Source organism: Copidosoma floridanum, unplaced genomic scaffold, assembly GCF_036245765.1.
Source record: "Copidosoma floridanum isolate Cflo_tuat_1 unplaced genomic scaffold, Cflo_Japanese_pri ptg000011l, whole genome shotgun sequence".
NCBI classification, from domain to species: domain Eukaryota; kingdom Metazoa; phylum Arthropoda; class Insecta; order Hymenoptera; family Encyrtidae; genus Copidosoma; species Copidosoma floridanum.
The window spans coordinates 5903031-5925574 of record NW_028321888.1 but is presented as its reverse complement, the minus strand read 5'-3'; the positions used below and the strand labels follow the sequence as shown (position 1 = coordinate 5925574).

The window sequence follows — 22544 nt, the reverse complement described above, 5'->3', positions numbered from 1 at the left end:
TCGATATAGAACCCGTAAAAAAAGTTTCAGTTGAATCTTAAATGTGTCGGTCAATTTTTGTCCAAATCTGTTCGGTTTGTAAAAGAACGTCCCATATATGGCGCCACACATATTTACAACTACATGGAGATAAGTGTTCTCGAAGAAAAAAAATTTTTTTTTGCTCGAGTTATAATGGATATGAATGAATATGTACATGATGACAAGCAACTCTGCGACACAGAGTGAACAAAAAGTGGATTTAGTTCCCTTATCGATTAACGTACACAACGCTCCGTGCATTAAAAGCACTCTGTTGATGCCGGCAGTGCAACAGAGCATAGCGGGAAATATGAGCTTGCACCAAAATATATTATATGTCATGTACACACTTGTTGGTTCCTACAAACAGCTGTGAATATATATCTATACAGACACTCGGTAAGTATGCCCAACTCTTGGCATCAAATCACAAAAAACCGTAGTCAAAAACAAATGACCGACTTGCGATTCTCCCGCAGCGCGAGGTCATGGGATTCCAGCCAAGCGCTGTGGCAGTTACTTCTAGCGCTCGGAGTGTCTTGCGCGTTTACCACGACGGAAACTCTCTTACGAAAAAAGCCATGTTTTTTCTGTGCATGCAACGTAAAAGACTTTCATGTCGACTTGTATGTAAAATCATACATGATGATAAACTTTGAATGCATTAAAAAAAAGTTCGCAACAACTATCTCTGGAATCGAGAGTAAAATTAGCTGGAATAATTGCTTACCTGAGTTATAAGAAATCCATCCGAATATCTGAAGTTAACGTCATCCAACGTCTCAACAAATCGTGCAGCATAGGCAGCATATTGTTTTCCCAACCGCTGTCTCCTTTTTGCAGCTTTGAGTTGTACTTTCTGGTAAGAATCTGGTAAGCATATCTGCTGGACGCGGAATATGAAAACGGGGATCGGCAAGTTACAAATTTGGTGGGATAGCTATTGACGCCCGCAGAAAAGGCTCATCGGGTACGAATTCGGCTATCTTAGGGATGGTGAGAAAAGTTAAAGTTTTCGTGAAACCGCTTATACGTGACCGGAAATTAATCTCGACCCGATACTTAGTAGTCGTGTTTAATGCGTTGATCGCTTGGCTTCGTATTCTTTGAGTCACGATGGAGAGATGTGTGATGCCGCTCGCCGCATGTTTTACAGGACCCCTCTCTACAATTCCTTGAGTGTATTCCTACGCAATTTTGGCACAATTTTTTCAGTTGAATAACTTTCCATCGCTCTTCGACGCTTAACTTGTTGTATTCTGGGCAAGAGTAGATACAGTGTGCCTCTCCACAGCTCGAACATTTAAACGCATTCGTACTGGTGACCATCGGGCGCGCCTGTCCAGTGTTCTTCACCGTTTCGCAGCTGTCTCGAATTTTCGGTCTCCTTGACGATTAGCCCCCTTTTCCTAATATACCCGCTTGATTTCATCCTCCATCGTAGACAAATGGAAAGTCGTCGTGTGAATGAATTTGAAAAATTGGTCAAGCGACGGGAGTACATTTAAATCTAATGACTCTTCCCATTTATGTATGATGGAGATTAGAATGGCCTACTCCAAAAAACGCACGATCATCGATTCATCCAGTTTTATGCCTAACGAATGCAAAACATTCAGATGCTGGCAGGTGTCATCGACTAATCTTGACAACGCCTGTGCGTTGGCAACCTCTAACAGTTTGATGATGACATTCATCAGAGTATCTAAATGCTTTGATGCGAAAACTTTCTTCTGGTTATATTGATCGACGAGAACTTTCCACACGTCTTCATAATTTTCTGCGATCGCGTCGAAAATTGAAATTTCGTTTGCGTTCGCAGTAGCGTTTTGTAAACAGAAAAATTTACCAGGTCATCGATGTTCGTACGTGCGTCTACTATGGTTCCGAAAGCGTTTTTGAACGTGATCAACTTTTCGTGCTGACCATCAAACTTGGGGAGTTCGGCAACTGGAAGTTTTAGAAGCTTTCGCTTCTCGAAAAAGGTTGACAAGCCGAAAGGTTGCGTGCCGTTCATGGGATTGTTTACGACCCCACCTGTCATGGACGTGATACGAGCTGCAAGTAAATAATATCGATCCCTAATATCCTCAATCGCGATGTAATTTTCATCGTTTGGATCAGGCTCGGCAGGCTCCTCGAATGTTTCGCAGTGCAACTCTTTGTAAGCAATGAAACTAGTTTTTAAACGCTCCAGTCGCAGCATCGCATTGATTTTTTCGATCGCTTTTTGTTCGAGAGCGTTCACGATCGACGTTAGCTGACAATTCAGGGCAGCACGTTTTGAAAGTATGGCTCTATTTTGCATTATTCTTACTTTATGGGTGATACCCTGTCAAAGGTAGAACTAATTTTCAGAGCAGAACAACGATAAAACATGATAAAAAAGTATAAACTTGAAAAAACAAAAAAAAAACAAAAAAAAAAAACTTGATACAAAATGAACTTAAAGAAAAAAAATTAAAAACTTGTTACAAAAAATAAAAACAAAAAATCGACTATTACTAAATGTTATCAATATTGCATTGAAGTGAACAAAAAACCTACGAAAGAAATTAATCAATTAAGCTTACTTGTAAAATTGCTGGTCTCGAAATTAAATGTAATAACGTAATAACGAAAAACCCAATTGAATATCTTTGACAAATGAATTGTAGTTAATGTTAACCGAACAATGTTGTAAAATATTATGGAATCGAATTGTTAGAATGCTAAAAAATCCCATGCGACCAGATATGTAAAAGCCACGCGTCCGCAGCCATTGGCGTGCGAGATCAAGCGCGTCTTACCGCCCCCCTTGTTATTGTCTTGTTATTGTCAGACTCTCGATTCCCTTCTAATAGGCCTAGCTTTCCCGCGCGCGCGCGCTCCCGCTCATTAAGAACACGTGATTACGTATCCCAACGAATCTTTGTTCGTCAAAAAATTCTCAAAATTCGAATTTGATGTTCGCACTGAATTTCTCGCTTGCACAAACAGACACTCGCGTATGATAAAAACGACACTCGCGCACTTTTTACTGACTATAATTGTTTATCAACAAAATGAAATTGAAGTATACGAAATCCATAATTATAACGGGACACTGATCTACAAGAACGTTAAATTACGTGGGGCAAAATGCAAAATTAATGCTATTTTTCGAAAAAATAAAAAAATTGACTCTACAAAATAAAAAAAACTAAATAAATCCGAAATAAATTAGAAAAGGAAATTTTTAATTAATTAATATTTCCAATACGCACAAACAAATAAAAAAGCTACAGAAAAAAAAGGTTTATATGGTAAATGCACAAGAGAGGGCAAAAATCAATAAAAAAATGTAAAACCGAAAAGTAAATATTTAAAATAACGGATGGTGGAAAATATCGACTCTAGGACTTATCTTTTTTCGAAGAAGATGCACATGACGGCTGGCGGTGAGATCCCCCATTGATGGCGCCGATGGCAATGGCCACGTTAAATTTTCTTCAACTCCTCGTGGTTCTCGTGGCGATGTCTCAATTCTCAGGACCATAATCAACAATTCGACGATGACGCGCGAGATTATTTTGACGAAGTCAACCAATTTATTAATTATGAGTTTACGAGGGACCGCGGCACAAAAAAAAATACTCAATTGACGAAAGATAAAATGAAATCCACATAAAAAAACAATAATTTTTATAAATTTATCTTAATGAGGATGAGAAGGAACTGGGTCAAATAAATAAGAAATGCACTGATTATGAGCCACGAACGAAGATATATTTCGTGGCTCAAGGGCAGAACTCCGAAGATAAATACCCAAGAGAAGAAAAATTTACAAAAATACAAATGAGTAAGGTTGAACTATAATTTCGAGATAAAATGTCTTGGAATGAAGAGTGTGTACGTGTGTATGTGTGTAGAAAACGTATACGTGCGCGTCCGCACGTGGCTCGAAAAACTCACGAATTGACAAACGTCGCACGGTCCGTGAAGCGGATTTTCTCCATGCTTTACTCACAGTACGCCAAGCTCCTCGAAGATGATGTAGATGACGATGATGATTAAGTGAAGGAAAGCGTAAGAGTAATTAACCCTGAAAAGGTGACACCTAGATGCCCGTGTGCGTCATGATGATGAAAAAAGATGTAAAAGCCAATAGGACGAATATAATACCCAACTTTGCCAGATACTTGAGATCGCAGTTGACAACTGTAGACCACTATGTATAGACAGACAGTTCGGAACTGACCCAGCACGCCCACCCAAAGTAGTAGCAAGACCCCCCTACCGTTTTAAGGTAGTAGTTTAGTGAAACGACTAGACGATAAATTTTTTTAAAAATTTGCATGTAGCTTAAATTTGCTATAGTTCATCATGAGTCCAAATTTGGAAATGCCTAGCCTTGTAGTTCTATAGATATTAAAGTTTTACTGTTGATTTTTTCACACGTGAGAGGTAAGAAAGCGCCTAGTTTAGGGTAGGAGGATTCTAAACGTAATTATTAATAACTCCTAAACTAAACGATCAATCCTTTAAACAAAAACGATATGTTATAATTGATATTACAATAAACTAAATACCAAGTCTCAAGAAGCCTAGTGAAACAGTTTTTGTATTTCAGCTTTCCAAAGTTAAAAACTATCGTGTAGTTGCGTGAGAGGGACAATGACAGCTGTACAGTAAATACTGCATAACCTATGCATACTCTATAGTGCAGTATGCTACATGATATACCTAACTTAACTACTACCTTAATTTTCTCACCCGCTGCAGTCGTCAGGACCCGTCAATCCCGTACACCTTATGCGAAAAGCCATGAAAGAGATAGAGAGAATGATGTAAGCAATTAAAAGAGGGGGAGACCTATGACCCCAGGACACTTAATAAGAGCAAAAGAGATGGAGATGTAGGTGCATGATAGAGAAGGAGAGAAATGTCTAGCTAACGAGAGGATAGAGAGAGAGACGTAATGAGAGTTGGCGCAAGAGCGATTAAATGTACCGACGGAAACAAAAGGAGAAAAAGGATGTAGGTAAGAAAGAAATCGACCGACGCTTGCATGTGTGAATATGTGATAAATTTTCTGTGAACTCGGTGTGCTGCCACTTTCAGCATGCTGCGAGGTTGATCCTTCACCGCTCACGAGGCAGCCTACGAATTTTAGTCGTTTTGACTAAACATCAGCTACTATAATTATTGCAATTCCTACAGGGATTAAAATTTTTTAGATTATTAGCATCATTAAATAGAATGAAATTAAAATTAAATATTAAGAATTTATGACTATTAGAATTAATTTTTTTATGTACTTTAAGAGAGTTAACAGGAATTATACTTTCTATTTCTTCTATTAATATTGTTCTTCATGATGCCTAATTTGTAGTTGTTCATTTTTATTATGTTTTATCTATAGAAGCAGTATTTGCTATTTTTGGAGGATTTATTTATTGATATTTAATAGTACTTGGAATTCCACTAAATAAGAGAATATTAAAGATTTAATTTTTTTAAATATTTTTAGGAGAAAACATAACATTTTTCCCTTAACATTTTTTAGGCTTAAGAGGTATATTTCGACGGTATAGAGACTACCCACATTCTTACGTATGCTAGAATATAATTTCTTTTATTGGATCTTTGATTTCTTTGATAAGAATTTTAATATTTTTTACATATTATTTGAGAAAGATTTATAAGAATACATTCAACTTTATTCATAAACATTTCTAATAATTCAATGGATTGATTTTATTTTTCTATCCTCTTAGATCTCATTTTTTTTATAAAATTCCAAAATTTATTATTTAATTGATTAAAATTTTATTATATGGCAGATTAGTGCAATAAATTTAAGATTTATTAACATAAATTATTTGATCTTCAGACATAAATTATATTTTATTTAATTTTTTTATTAACTTCATCATGAGCAAATTAAATATTTCAAGATTCTAATTATTTTATCATAGAAAATTTAATTATATTTCATAATCATGCTATAATTATGATCACAACAATCATAATTTTAATTATATAATTAAAAAAAGTAACCATATATCTATTAACTTAGTTCCTGACGAAACACCAAATATTTTAATACCCTTCATATGCATTATAGAATCTTAAAGAAACATTATTCGTTTTGGAACATTAGGAGTTCGATTATCATCAAATATAATTGCAGGCCATTTATCAATAACTTTAATCTCTTCAACTGGTTCTTCATTTAATTTAATTTCATTAATTATTATATTAATAAAACAAAAACTATTGATTATTTAGAATTAAGTGTTTCAATAATTCAAGCTTATGTTTTTTCAGTTTTAAAAGTTTTATATAGAAGAGAATCAAATTATGAAAAAAATTTTATTTAAGTTTTTTCATTTAGTAAGATTAAGCTCTTGCCCTATTTTAATAGCACTTAAAATTTTTTAGTTATTAATTAGATATATTTATTGACTTAATTTTATAGAATTTAAACTCATTTTGTTAACACTAATTTTATCAATTATTATTTTTTACCAATGATGACGAGACGTAGTTTGAGAGTGATTACATCAAGGTTTTCATACATTTAAGGTTTTAAGAGGTTAAAAATTAAAAATAATTTTATTTATTACTTCTGAAATTTTTTTCTTTATTAGAATTTTTTGATGTTATTTTCACATATGTCTATCTCCAAGAATTGAAATTGAGATAAATTGACCGCTAAAATATATAATATTTAATCCTTATAGAATTCCTTTATTGAATACTGTAATTCTTTTATCTTCAGAAATCTCAATTACATGACGTCACACTTACTAATTAATCTAAATTGTAAACAAAGAAAATTAAGACTCATTATAACTATTTTTTTAGGATTAGTTTTTTCTTTATTTTAATTAAAAGAATATGTCAGCTTTTTTTACTTTCAAAGATTCAGTTTTCAGTTCTATTTTTTTTATATCTACAGGATTCCATGGATTTCATGTATAAGTAGGGACAATTTTTTTATTAATCAATTTTTTGCGATTCAATGTAGAAAATTTTTTTAATATTCACCATGTTGGTTTCAAAGCAGCAGCATAATACTGACATTTTGTTGATGTTGTTTGATTACTTTTATATATTTTAGTTTATTTTTAAACTTATTAATTTAATTTACATGATACAATTATGTATATTTGATTCCCAATTACAAAATTTAAAATTTAATGTTAATAATGATAGAAATATTGTTATTTTAAAATTTTATTATAGTAATTATTAATGTTATATTTATATTACATTTTATTTAATCTAAAAAATATTCAAAGAACGTAAAAAAATGTGTAGATTTGAATGCGGAATTGACTCAATTTCAAATAAAGAATAATCTCTTTCTTTACAATTTTATTTAGTATCAATCATTTCTTAAATTTTTAATATTGAGATTGCAACTGTTTTGTCATTTTTATTGACTGATTTTTTAACTCATTATCATTTAGTTTTATTAACTAATTTGATTTTTTTTTTTTTCAATTAATTTTACGGTTCTACATAGAATGAATTAAAGGAGCTTTATATTGATTTAAATAAATAACCAAATAAATAAATAAATGAGTTCAATAATTCAGAATTTAATGTCGACTTAAATACGTTGATAAATTTTATCCATTTATTTAATTATCTAATAACATACAAATAAAAATATTAAATTGCGAAAAGATAATTCAGATTTGAAGATATAAATGATGTAATATTTATATAATAAATTAGAAATACAAATACTGTAATATCTTACATAGAAAGTAAAATTTATTAATTTCTGATATTTCAAAATTTAAATATAATTTACAATTTTATAAAAATAATTATGAAATAGAATTTATCAATAAATTTAAAATTTATTAGCTTAAGTAAGCTACATTATTAAATGAAAATTAAATTTCAATAAAATTATTACTAATAATTTACCCTTATTGTGATTTAAAATATTGATGGAATTAAATAATCAATAATTTAATAAGTTATTTTATCAAAATAGTCTTTGATTCAGGCTTTCCATTACATTTTGAGATACTATTATGATTTTTCTATCCCCATAATTCTTTTTTTCTAATTTTTTAATACATTTTTTTTAAGTCGTCTGTTTTTACATAAACAGTAGCGGAAAATGAGTTTTTAATGTTTTCTCATATGAATTTAAATATTTAATCAATTAACATAGAATTTTTAATAAACTGTTTTTCAATTTAATCATTTAATTCATATTAACTTTTATTTTATCATTATTAATAATTAATTTAAATTTATTTAACAAAGAAATATTATCATTTTTAATATTAGAAATAATAATTAAAACAGGTTTACCACCATTTTATATATGATACATTAAAATAATCAAATTTTTAAATGGTATTCTTATTAATTTAAATTCTTCATTACAAAATTTATTTTACTAATAATTTTAATGATTCATATTAAAAGAATTCATTTTTTCAATAATTATAATTAATTTAATTCGAATTCTTTTATAAGAATTAATAGATATTCATTAAAAGTAAGTACATCATTTTCTTCAATAATTCAAGTATTTTTAATGTTAATACTTGTATTATTCAATAAAAAAATTTGAATTGCTTCTTTTTAGTTTATAATTTCATTATTTTAAAAATGTACGTATGTTTTAACATTTTTAATGGAAATTTTACTTTTGAAATAAGAAAAATAAAATTTTTTTAATTAATATTTTATTTCTTATTATTTATAATTTCATCATAAGCAATAATCCCTTCTTTTACTGGATTTATTCAAAAATAAATATTTACTAATAATAGTTTTGAAAGAAGATCAATTTATTAACTCATATTTGTAATTATTTCTATATTAAATATATTTTTTTAAGACAAATTATCTATTATTTTTCTATAATTTATTCTTTTTTAATAAATTTTAATTTGAAATTTATTAATTTTGAACTTTTAAATATAAATAAATTGAATTTAATATTAATATTCATATTATATTTATTTTTATTAATGAAAATAATTAAAAATTTCAAGTTAAACGAAACTTAAAACCTTCAAAGGTTTAAATATATTTATTAATAATATAAATATCACCTATCTGTCGATAGCTAATACGATAGAACTGATCGTATACTTTGGAAGAGGATTTTCAATAATTTATCAGTGAATCTACATTCGTATACCTTATAATTAAGTTTTGATTAATAAATTAAAATTTTATTTAATAATTTTTATTAATTCGTGTATTATAAAAATAAATTGATAATATATTTAACATTAAAAATTAAATTATTGATTATTTTATTTTTATTTATTTAATAATCAATTCTAAAATTTAATTTAATTAATTTATATTAATTTCGAATTTTAATTTAAATCCTTAAGAATCTAATTTTTACATATTTTTTTATTTATAAGAAATTCATAGTAGTAACTATGAGCTTGAGGTACGAAAAATATGAAAGACAAGTCAATGATTCGACTTTATTTAAATAACGAGCAAAAACGGCATCGATGATTGTTTCGTAATAAATGGTCTATTGCGATGGATTATTAAATTTTTATTGATGGATCACTTTGCTAACAGAAGTATTGGGTGATATACACATAAGTAGCTATAACAATTATTTCTTTGTCTCTTTTCACAAGGCATTAACACTGATAAATTTCTGATATTAAACTCTCACGAAAATTAGCAGTTGTTATATTTTAAATGCGAAAATTTTTGAACTGTTCCAATTTTTAAGCCATTCCGTAACGCGTCAAATGGTTACATATTTTTCCGATATTTTACTTTGAAAATTTCTACGTGACCCGTTTGATTTTAGAGTTTCTCGAGTCTAATTTGACTTTTAAATTCTTGCACCCGTTGAGTGACGTAACTTGATTTATAATAATTTTTTTTATGTTGAATATGAATTACGTAGTATTATCTACTAATGATTAATAATTGATATTGGTTACCTTAAGAAAAAAATTTTTGTAGATCGTCCAAGATTTGAATACAGAATCTTCGCATGTCAATCATATAATTATCTATATCCCACAGCGCCACTCTGTTTTCGTTGCATGAATACAGTACATAATTTAAACTGCCCCTGCACATATGTATAGTTGATAGAAAAAGAAAGAGAGAGATCGTGCGCGCGCGATTTTATGCACGTGTATTGTATGCTATACTATACATACTACTCGTTGTCGAGAGAGCATGCGGTGGTGGTGGGACGAACGGGAACGAAGGAGGTAAGAAAAATTGTGACGCTTTCCCTTACTTTCGTCTAGTAAGGGCCCTACAAAGAAGCTTCGCTTTAAAACCATTTTCAAACAGGTATAATAAATTTCATTTTTGCCGAGACGAATGTAGACCACGTTTTAATAGTCATACAAGAATTTCAAAGAAGTTACTGATTAAATTACGTGATTCATTTTGATATATAACTGACCAAATTGCAATAGAAAACAGTCACAACCCAATTCCAACAAATTTTATTTTATTTAGATATCTTTATAAATTTTGAACTTTTTCACCATTTGATTTAGGCAAAAATGGCAGCGCATTTTCTTATCACTCCCTCGAGGATCACTAATTGTGGCTGTGCATCAACGGCAGTCACTTTCTCTTTGTCAGGTACTTTTACATCAAATGTTGAAAAGGCTCAATCTATTTTTTTTAGCATAATTTGGTACTTGTTCGAAGATGTATTATGGACCAGCAAATTGATAGGAAATTTTGCGCCCTACACGCGAGTATTTTTATTTTTTCGTATCTATTGCCATTAAAGAGATTTAAGCAAATAAACTTCAAAAGCAATTTTAACACTAATTCAGTAATTTAAAATATTTTTTTTTTTTTCCCATAATCAACGGAAAAACATACTTGAAAAAAGATTAAACGCCCTCTTGATCAACAAATTTCTAATTCAGAGCTTCACTAAGTCGTTTATATATTGTTATACAAGTACAATTTGGTCCAAACGATATTACTGTCGCAACCTAGTCTAATGGGTAAAAAATTTAATGCTATTACGGAAAAACGCCATTTGCGGCAGAATTAGATAGTACATTACGCACCTAGTGAGCGAGGTTAAGAATGTCGCAGATTTCACATGAATAAACCAATGTGAAATCTAGGGCATTTCTTAACCTCCGAACGTGGCGCGTATACGATTTTACGTCTCCTGGTGCTCGGTAAGTAAAAAATCCCGCCTGCGTAGCGGGCGGTAATTTTCACTTACGGAGCACCAATGACGTCAAGTATTTTATTACCCCAAAATGGCTTCCGAATGACCCAATATAACGTACTCCCAGCAAAAAATTAATGCCACAACTTTGCAAAACGTTTTTTTATAACTTATGAATAACACCATAGTATTTGACTCTCTGAGAGTAGAAAAATGACCTCATCTAACACTTCTCTCATCGATAATTACATTATATATAACCTCAGATGAGTATTTATATGAAATATAAGCTTTGCGAATTCTAATTTCTGACGAAAAAAAAAATATACGCCTATCCTCAGTCAGAAAATTACAGCAACTTTGGTTAAATGCATAAATTATCATGAAAACTCGTTTTAAAAAATTGCGGCATAAATTTTCTTGCATGGAGGACATTTTTTGGGGGGGCCATATTTGGGTAGTAGAAGATTTTGAACCCTGCTGTAAATAGCATTTTTCTACAACAACATTCATTTTTTATTTAGTAAACTAGATTGCGGCAGTAATATTGTTTGGAATAATTTGCACTTCAGGCTCAGCTCGCAGTTTATAATATATTCAATTCAATGTACTTACTACACACCTATAAGATATATCTCATAGATTATTAGATTCAAAGCTCAATATTGACTCATAAACTTGTGAATGCAGGAAGCTAGAAGCTGCTTCCTGTATCTCATAAAAATGTTCCAAGTCCGTTAACATATAATCGCTTAATTAGTCTTAATGTAAATAAATATATGCAGAAAATATGAAATGAATAATATTATACACACCTTGATATTCAAGATTCATTTGAAAACTTGATTTTTTTCCTCTGCCGTTAGTGCTGCTCAAATTGTTTTTACGTTTTTCTTTGTTTTTATCTTCATCGTCGTCTTTAGAAACATTCATTATTTGAGCACAATTAGGACTGGTGTTTAATCCTTTTACATGTATTATTGGGCCCTTATATTTAAAAAAGTTATTACTTACGGAATTATTTCCAGATAATATACCTTGAATACTGTCACATTTATTTTTTTTTTTCGAAGTATCAGTTTTCTGTAATTATTTATTTGTAATTGTTTTATTGTCTACCATGAAACTAAGAATCTAAATAAATCAATTTATGGGTGCAATTTAGTACCTTTTGTCTCAACTTATTAGATATAGTTCTTGTTTTTTTACGTTTATACTCATGATTAGTTTTTAATTTTGAAGAAACAATGTCCGAGTTACTAAGATCCACTATCCTTTTAGTTTTCATGTTTTCTTTGAGATCGTATTCCGTAACATTAAGCTGTTTACGTGCATCTTGCGCGTTTTTTTTCAAAGCATCTTTATCTGATTCAATAAGACCAGCAAACATTTCCTCTAACTGAGACTCAACTTCATTAAAAGTAACAGAAGTTCCTAATACATCAATTTTACAAGTAGACTGAGAAAGAAGTTCTTTTATGTCACTACAAGATTTTCTTCGAAATCTTTCACTTTTCCTCAAGGGTCTCGTTGAACATTCGCTTTTTCTGCGTATTTGGGTTGGATCAGCTTTTTCTTTAATCTGTTGAAAATTATTTTCTTCAAAAAATTCATTCAATTTATCGCATTGCTCTGCAGTGAAATTTTTGCATTCATTTAGTGAAAAAAATGATTTCAAATTTCTTGGAAACTTATTTAATTGGCAACTTAAACTTTCATTTATCAGTGGAGTTGAATTCAGCATAAGGGTTTGACTTGCTAAATCGTGTTGAAAGTCAACAGGTTTATGAATGTTTTCACTATTTACTTGTAATGTAGATTGAGCAATGGTGAGTTTGGAAAAATCATCTGATTTTCCATCTTTAGCAAGTTTAAGTGGCTTGCCCAACTTACGCTTTCGTCTTTGTTTTGTTTCGTTTGAATCATCATTACTGAATGTGGGTGAAATGACATCATCTCGACAATAAGGAGATCTCGATTTACAATATTCAGGAGACATACTATTAATACTGTGAGAGTCTTTTTCTTCAGTGCTTATAATGCTGGGTACCCCAAAGTTATCTGAACCACAAGCCTTTTTGTTATAATTTTCTAATTTTTCTAACAATGAATCAACTCCATTCTTACACTTCTTAGATAAAAGTTTCGATGATTTAAAATTAAAGTTAATGCAAGATGAATTATCATTTTCCTTAATAACATCAAATTCCTTTTTTTGAGAATTTCTTTCTACTGCTAATCGAGTTAAAAATTTCTCTCCTAGTTGACTGTTCATTTTCTCCATGCTTATAACTTTCTAAATTTTCTAACCTGTGAAACAATTTGTTTGTATAAAATATCACATACTAAATTTTTAATACTAAGTATGTACCAAAAGTACGTAGTAAAGACGCTGCATTTAAATTCCATGTAATCAAAAATATCTACATTTACTATGATCACTTAATAAAATCTCTAACCACATGCAAGTAAAATATTTTGAAATTCGTAGACTGCTTCAATTTTTCAATACTACATTCATTTTTGTAACTATATATATTGCAAGTTAAATAATTGCATAGAAGAGGTTGGCGACATTCAACCCAACAGACGAAGAGCTTAGCCCGGACTCAAAAAAGAGCAAAAGAGCTTAGCCGAGACTGAATCAAAAATACCTGCCCCATCTTTTAAGGTCTACGCAGTAAACTACACCAGCATATGCGCAGAAGCATAGTGCACAAGAATAACATTAGTTGGTATACCTACCTATATACGTGATACACATCTGCACATGGTGTGCTTTACGTTTTCACAGACAGGTATAGATATACCAAGCAATGTTATTCTTGTGCACTAATGTGCCTATGCAAATATTAAGTATGGTCGCAGTGGCGCAACGGTAGAGTTGCAGTTCCGTCGATCACCGAGGTTAAGCTGCAATTTGGCGCAGTTAGTACTTGGATGGGTGACCGCCTGGTCACCATCAGAGATTAGTAGGGAGATTGCTGACTGCCATGCTACGGAGTGTGCCCACTTTTTTCCAGTGGTTCGAGCGCCCCGCCGCGGCCAAGCGGCCGAACCAGGCGCACATTTTTTTTTTTATTTGAGAAGCACGGTAGGGGTATGAGAAGAGTGGATTCGCGTGGAAATGTCCATATAGGCGCACATTTTGGAGACGCGTGGAAGGGGTATACCGAATGTGCGCCTACGAGGAGAGGAGTGGAAATATCGGCTATATAGCTGTATATATCTGAACGCACAGCCAAAGCAAGCGACGACACGAGTTTTGCTTTTTTGAGAGTCTTTGGACTCAGCAACTGAGTACATGCTATGTATAATATGTATATATTTAACTGACTTGCTCTCGCTCTGGCTTCAGTGTTATCCATAAATCTTATTTCATTAAATCGTGGAACTAAATGCTCATTAATTATATACACATAATTTTGATTTCAATACATTATGTTTTGACTCTCCCGTACTCTTAAAATTCCCAAATCCATTTATGTTTTCAAAAAATTAACCACTAATTTATTAATTTCACACATCCTAACTTCTGTAAACTGTAGGACAAGCTCCGGAGGATATCCATGAACATATGTGACTTCGAAGGATCTACATCCTGTCCTTCGGATAGCTAAGATGGATAAGGCTTATGCCCATACATAGATTGTTTTGCACTTAAGGGTTCAAATCCACTTTATGGTAGATATTTTTTTTTTTTTTTTTTATTCAATGTATCATTTTGTCTTCATTTCTTTTATTTATGTTTCGTTAAAATATATGTATGTAGTCACCATTTTTTTTCGGATACATCAAAACAAATTAAATTAATATTGATACTTTGATACAAGGCAATTCTATAATTTTATAATACTAAAATAACTTTTAAGGATTTCAATATAATTTGTGTATTTTAAAACTCCTAAGAAATTGTGAACATCCTATTTGCGACAAAAACAAGCCGCCCGTTTACTGCTATTTACTTAATGTTGAAATTTTAATTAGTAAATGATTTTGATGAACACAATATAAAATAGTTTTGTAAATATTTTAAAATTTTTTGCAAATCTTTAATAAGGTGTGCTACTTTTATTTATTTTTAGACAGCCAGAAGAAGAATAATGAATGAAACAGTTCGATGAATAAGTAATGAAATTTATTCGGCAAGATTCTGAGACTAAACATTTTTTATAATACCGCAGTATTTTGTTAAAAACAAAAAAAAAAGTGAATTACCTTTAAGGGTGATGATTGTTATAAACATATTTTTAGGCTGTAGATTATAAAGGAACTTTAATCATTTATATTGAATGCAGGAAAAGCATCGTAATATTTTTAACAATGATACAATCGGGTGAGTGCAAGAAAGAGTCTTTTTAGAGTAAAAGTCAAGAAAGAGCCTTTTTAAATTTTCGGGCAGAATAAAGTTCTCTTAAACTAAAAGAAAAAGCCTTTTTATACAGAGGTACACTCGCACTGAGGTGTTGGCGTCGATTGGTATGATTGAGCCCAACGAATCATCGCTCAAGATTATTCTTAGACATTTTTGAGTTCTTATTTGTTCCTCACCCAGCTCTCGGTTGGTCTCGTACCCCTGTACGAATCCACACATTTATTCTATACTTGAGAGCAAAACGAGGAGTTTAACAAAAAGATATCAATGCCTTTTTAACTAATTTGTTTACTTCTATTTTAAGGTAGTAATGTATACATTTTTATAGATCAATTATATACATACACACATAAATGTAGTACCAACTTAAAATCGGGGAAATAAAAATTAAAGGCTCTTTCTTATATTCAGTTTGAAAAGGCTCTTTTACGCCTATTACTCTGAGGAGACTCTTTATTATGCTAACGTGATAAATTATTTAGAATCAGGAATTGTGAGAACTAACAAAATTTTTTAACTACGAATTTCTATATTAGTAAAAACTGAGTCTGGGTCTATTTCTGCTAGCAAAAACTTCGATTAAGTTACGGGGATGTTGTGATATTTCATTGTTTGAAGAAATTTCTGAAAAAATTTGTATAGGTATGTTTCAGTATCATAAATAACATGTTAAAATTTCAAAGAGCCTAGTTTCACCGTTTTAGAGAAATAAAATCGCGAAGTTGGCCACTCATACACATGCTTTTAGATGGACTTGTCGGAAAATGCACGTTTTTACTCATAACTTTTGAAATTTTCTTAAGAATCTTTTAAAAAATTAATATGTTAGGGTTTATTATAGTTGAAATAAGTACACTAAAATTGAGGAAGCCTAGCCTCACTGTTTTTAAAATATAACAGTTTAAAGTTCAGTTACAACGTTACTAGAATACCTATATAGTGGTACAGTCCGAGGCGAAAGTTAGGTTAATTTGTTGTTTTAACGTTTGTGTTTACTTTCCTGGGCATTTTTCTGTTCCATATACCTAAATTTTAAATTATTTACCTGTTTTGTTAAGAATAATCACAACAAAAACATTTCTAACACGAAAATTCAATTTTGAAATTGACTGTACCACGACAACCCCCTCAAAATAGTATCAACATATATGTAAATGTTTGTAGTGCAAAATCTTTCAAAAATCTGCAGTTTACTGAAAAAATCGACCAATTATTTATTCTAGTTTTCCATTTTATTCTTAAAATCGTGAAGTATTCAAACTATTATTGTTTATTGTAGTTAAGTGCATACTTCTTTATGATAAATTAATTCAGCTATGATTATCAATAATTAATGTGTAGAGCTATGTAGAGTTTTAAAATACACAAATTATATTAAAATCCTTAAAAGTTATTTTAGTATTATAAAATTATAGAATTGCCTTGTATCAAAGTATCAATATTAATTTAATTTGTTTTGATGTATCCGAAAAAAAATGGTGACTACATACATATATTTTAACGAAACATAAATAAAAGAAATGAAGACAAAATGATACATTGAATAAAAAAAAAAAAAAAAAATATCTACCATAAAGTGGATTTGAACCCTTAAGTGCAAAACAATCTATGTATGGGCATAAGCCTTATCCATCTTAGCTATCCGAAGGACAGGATGTAGATCCTTCGAAGTCACATATGTTCATGGATATCCTCCGGAGCTTGTCCTACAGTTTACAGAAGTTAGGATGTGTGAAATTAATAAATTAGTGGTTAATTTTTTGAAAACATAAATGGATTTGGGAATTTTAAGAGTACGGGAGAGTCAAAACATAATGTATTGAAATCAAAATTATGTGTATATAATTAATGAGCATTTAGTTCCACGATTTAATGAAATAAGATTTATGGATAACACTGAAGCCAGAGCGAGAGCAAGTCAGTTAAATATATACATATTATACATAGCATGTACTCAGTTGCTGAGTCCAAAGACTCTCAAAAAAGCAAAACTCGTGTCGTCGCTTGCTTTGGCTGTGCGTTCAGATATATACAGCTATATAGCCGATATTTCCACTCCTCTCCTCGTAGGCGCACATTCGGTATACCCCTTCCACGCGTCTCCAAAATGTGCGCCTATATGGACATTTCCACGCGAATCCACTCTTCTCATACCCCTACCGTGCTTCTCAAATAAAAAAAAAAATGTGCGCCTGGTTCGGCCGCTTGGCCGCGGCGGGGCGCTCGAACCACTGGAAAAAAGTGGGCACACTCCGTAGCATGGCAGTCAGCAATCTCCCTACTAATCTCTGGTCACCATTCGGGTCTCGCCGTTTCGCCTGTGCTCTTGATTCTCGAAGGTCGATTAACTGTTTCTCTGACGCTTCGTCTACGTGATCATATTCATAGGTGTGACTGAGTTGGTCCAGATATTTATATGTGTATGATAACTCAGGTGCACCGGACGCACCGGTGGCTAATTAAAACTATGCTTGTGTAAAAGAATGCCATGTCTGAGCCTACGGGCGATGATGAATAAAAAAAAAAAAAAAAAAAATGCATATAGTTAGAGCAATGATGCGTAATTATAGCATCAGCAAAATAACCAGATGACACTTGGTAACATTGCAGCAAAAGCGATTTCCAACCTTTCGTCCATTTAAACTAATGCTCCCCATTCATCGAAAACTAAGATATAGGGCGATAAAAAAAATTTTTTTTTTGCTTGTTAACTGAACCACAGTCAACTACAAACTACTTACTACAGTCAACTACAAACTACTTACTACAGTCAACAAGAAGATTACACCTAACGTATATCACACAATTTTTGCCAGTCGAAACGTACGGGCTGATTTAACACAGAATTATTTTTAAAAAAAAATCTTCTTTTTTTTTTTTTACGTTTCGGCTGGCAAAAATTTTGTGATACACGTTAGGTGTAACCTTCTTGTTAACTGTAGTCTGGTTCAGTTAACAAGCAAAAAAAAAATTTTTTTTTTCACCGCCCTATATCTTGGTTTTCGATGAATGGGGAGCATTAGTTTGAATGGACGAAAGGTTGAAAATCGATTCTGCTGCAATATTACCAAGTGTCACCCGGTCATTTTGCTGATGCTATAATTACGCATCATTGCTCTAACTAATGATTGTATTTTCACATGTAGGCTTTTACCATAGAGATATTAGAATTCTAATATTTCTATGGCCTTTACAAATACGTACTGTAAGAATCAGTTACATGGGGCTGAAATAGCAAGATCGCGGTAAATAGAGCGGAAATTGCCAGCGGAACGTCACAGCGGAACCCGATCTGATAAGCTATACCTTCGGCAACCAGGTGCGGCGGTTGAGGTCATAGGTCATAGCCATATGCGGAACTTTCTCAGGTCTGGGGGGGGGCGCAAGAGATACCGTTAGCAGCAACCTAATGCGTTAAAAAACCAATAAAGCTCGATAACGTATATATATATACGCATTTATTATTATTGTTATTATTATTATTATTATTATTATTGTTATTATTATTATCATTATCATTATTATTATTATTATTATTATTATTAATTATTATTATTCTATTTATATATTATGAAGAGAGAAAATATTTCCTTATTCTGTACTAGATTAACCGCGATCGTTAAAAAATATTACAAACTAGCAGCCCCCCGTCTCGGCTTCGCCCGAGACTTACTAAATGGAACACTGTTACGGCGTAAATCCTTTTTTTGTTAAAAGTACGTTTCATGTAAACATTCCAAAAATGCCTAAACACAACTGTAACGAGGCAAAATGGCCTCTATATTCCAAAATGCTCTCGCTGATGCAACGTGTATACAAAGAGCATTAATTTGGCGCTTCTCCGAACTGTTTGTTTTTCGGGAGCTGTATATACGCTGAGAGGAGGGAACGAGGACGCCAACGGATAAATCGTTGAGATGCAGAGACACAGCAGCGCCAGCGTAAAAGGACAAGGAAGGTGCGAACGCGACTATCGAGACACAGCAGCTGCTATGTATGAGAGTGACTGCGAGAGGAGATACGTGGCGGTGGCAGTAGCGGCGGCCATTGCTTGAGCAAGAGATCGTGAGTGAGTCGGGAGTAGAGCCTCGAACTGCACGCTTAAGCGCGAGTAGCGAGAGCTTCGGTGACTTGACGGGTTTTCGTGGCGAGAGTTGAGAGAGAGAGAGAGAGAGTTTTCGAGAAGGTGCGTTGAGTGTTGAGAGAAGAGAGAGAGGTGTACGTGCGAGACGACAAGCTGCTGTGTTCTCCCAGGACGACGAGGTCTCCAGGTCGAGGACTACGGCCGCTGAGAGAAGAAGCAGAGAGAGAAGAGTTGAGAGAGAGAGAGAAGAGAAAGGGTGAAGCCGCAGGACGAACGACCCGCTCGAGGACACCGGACGACATCACGCCGGGTTGGACTCGCGGACGTTTTGACCAGGAGGTGAGGCTAGAGAGAGAGAGAGAGGTAGTGTGTAGCGTAGACCGTGCGAGAGAGAGATTGTAGTGTAGACAATGAGAGAGAGAGAGAGAGAGAGAGAGTTTGGGTTGACGAGGCGAGGTTTACGAGAGACCGCAATGTGCATGGGAGGGCCGCCATTTTTCGTGCGTGTTGTCGTGTGTTAAGATAGTCAAGATAGATAGTAGAGTAGAGAGAGAGTGAGAGAAAGAGTGTATAGTCGAGCAGAGAGAGAGAGAGAGAGAGCGAAAGAGTGTATAGCAGTGTGAGAGATTGGGAACGGAGTGTGAGTGTGTGCGTAGTAGTGTGGGTCGAGGATAAGCAAGAGCCCCTCCTGGTCCCGGACCAGCAGGACGTGGTGGACGAGCGCTCGCGGCTCGCGGGGTGCGAGGCGAAGTCGCTGCAGCGCCGTCCAGAAGACGAGGTGAAGCGTTGTGTCGTGTATTGTGAAAGGAGATACTGTGTATTAGTGTTAAGTGTGTTAAATAAAGAAATAGTGAAATGTATTAATTTGTTGTGTGTAAATTAATAGTTCTTCCCGTAGAACGGGAGAACTCCCGCGCCTATCCCCCTTTTTCAGGAGCAGAAACCCAAGAGGTGAGAGGGACAACGGTGACGAACGCGATCGAGATTTGCTAGCGCTGCGTCGGCGCCTCGTTTTATTTCAGGTCAAGAAGCAGTGTTACACAACGTAGGGAAAATCGATTTATAATTACGGCCGCTGCGCCTACTCGAGGTGAGTTGCCCATTCGTGCACATGAGACACGAAGGCGCTCCCTCCTTTTTTGTGTTGGCACTAAGCTTGTCATCTTGAACCAGTCTTCTCGTAGCGCTGCGAGAGAGAGCACGCGTAGCGCTCTCTGCCTCTCACGAGTTTGCCACTTTGCATCGTGCTGTTGCTACCTGATCTGCTACTGGCGCTTCGTATTTGTTTAATATCAGGCTTGTTGGCCCTTATAAATTATTGGTAGCCAGAGGCTTAATAGTTGCTTGAATAGCGATCACATCTGTTGTAACTCGCTTATTTATGGGGCCCTGACACGTGCTTCTATGCATGCGTAATCTTGTATTAATTTGTCTTGTTACATGCGCGCGTATGTAACTTTTTAAGTGGTCAATCTGTGTAACTTAATAAACTAAAATAATGTCATTTACAATAAGTTTTTCTGTAAGTGTAAAATTATTATTTTTTTATAAATTCGTGTGCAACATACTAACAAGGTTCTCCAGCCTCAGAGAGGCTTCGAAAAATAAGACTCTCTGACTGTACAAACACCGTAGTGTGTTGACATGTAATGTTAAACGTTTTCAGACAGAAATTTTACATTTATTCCTGACACTTCTTAGAACAAAAATCTTCTTTCTAAAAACATATTTGTTCGCAATCTATTCAGTTTATTTGGTCAAATAATAAGCTGTAAAAATTAAAAAAAAAATAATTATGCTGAAAAGTACCGTGCCTGCTTCCTTATGCCATAAAATAATCGTTGGCCATAACGAGCGGTTGATTAGCTGTTTCTCCAATGTAATTTACGAAAAGGGCTATTTTTTAAAGATGTTAAGATTTTCAACTCCCGAAAATATATATTAAAAAAATTTTTTTTCTCTTATCTTACAACTTTATTATCAGAGCAACAAAGTCCTGGAGCTTAATCTCTACATTTTTTATTGCCACAAAAATAAAAATATATTTTCTTCTTATTTAAAAACCTGAATTTAGATCTTTAAAGATTTAAGAGATTACTGTGAGGGTAAAATAAAAAGCTAATCTCTCACGTACAGGATTCTTGATTTGTCGATTTTGAGGCTGCTGTTCCAATCTCAATAAATTTTCTGCGTCAGTTTCTTGACGCCTAAAATTGTATTCATTCGATACATTTGAAGGAAGTTTTCCTTCCAATTCACCCTCTTGCGACTTTTGGCATGTTTAAGACTTTTGTGACCCCTAAAGGCTATTTTCTGTCAACTTTTTTAAGTTCTAATATATTTGTTGGCAAGGTAGTTCGACGTCCGATTGCCCTAAAAAAGACCGGTCAGCTTCTTAAGTTAACTCTTGCTTGACTAAAGTTTACAGCAATTGTGACTGCCTGGATACATCAGGGTGATCTTCTCTGGCCTGCTGTTGAAGACCCAGACTGATCGAGAGAAAAATTACCAAGTCCGAAACTTTGGGCGTAGTTGTAGTGCTCTTTCTCAACGTCTCCTGATATAACGTCGAAGACGTTGGTGTCCAAAGCACCTTTTTTGCAGACTCAGTTGTTTTGATGATCTAAGGTGGAGAGATTGGTTCGTGATGCTTGCCCGTTGGAGACTCCTGTTGGCTCAAGTTTTTTTTTCCTTCATACGTACCTGTTAGGCTCACCCAGTGCAGACCTTGGAAAGGATCGGTGATTCCTGGTTGAATGCTTAGAGTCAAGAGGGTAATATAGGGTCGTCGGTCACCGGGGTTCCCAGCCTTGCGACGAACAACTCTGCTCGTGACGTCTGCCAGTGAATGACTGACTTGGTTTAATAGTGTCCGGCTTTACGTAGTCTTTTAGTCGACGACTCGCTTCTAGAAATGGTAG

General features: G+C 33.2%; 1 protein-coding gene across 3 annotated transcripts in view; it reads right to left on the bottom strand.

The window, feature by feature from the left end:
• Positions 1-14009, bottom strand: part of LOC106647041 (uncharacterized) — a 183596-nt gene extending 169587 nt beyond the window's left edge. The window contains exons 1-3 of one of the 3 annotated variants that reach the window (XM_089589954.1): positions 13536-14009; positions 12333-13474; positions 11980-12247 (exon numbers count right to left, since the gene is read on the bottom strand). In XM_089589954.1, the coding sequence (XP_089446080.1) occupies positions 11980-12247; positions 12333-13448 (1384 nt within the window). In that variant the 5' untranslated portion in view covers positions 13449-13474; positions 13536-14009. The remainder of the gene's footprint in view (positions 1-11979; positions 12248-12332; positions 13475-13535) is intronic. The other 2 variants (XM_089589955.1, XM_089589956.1) reach the window with 2 other exon arrangements.
• Positions 14010-22544: the final 8535 nt, after the last annotated feature.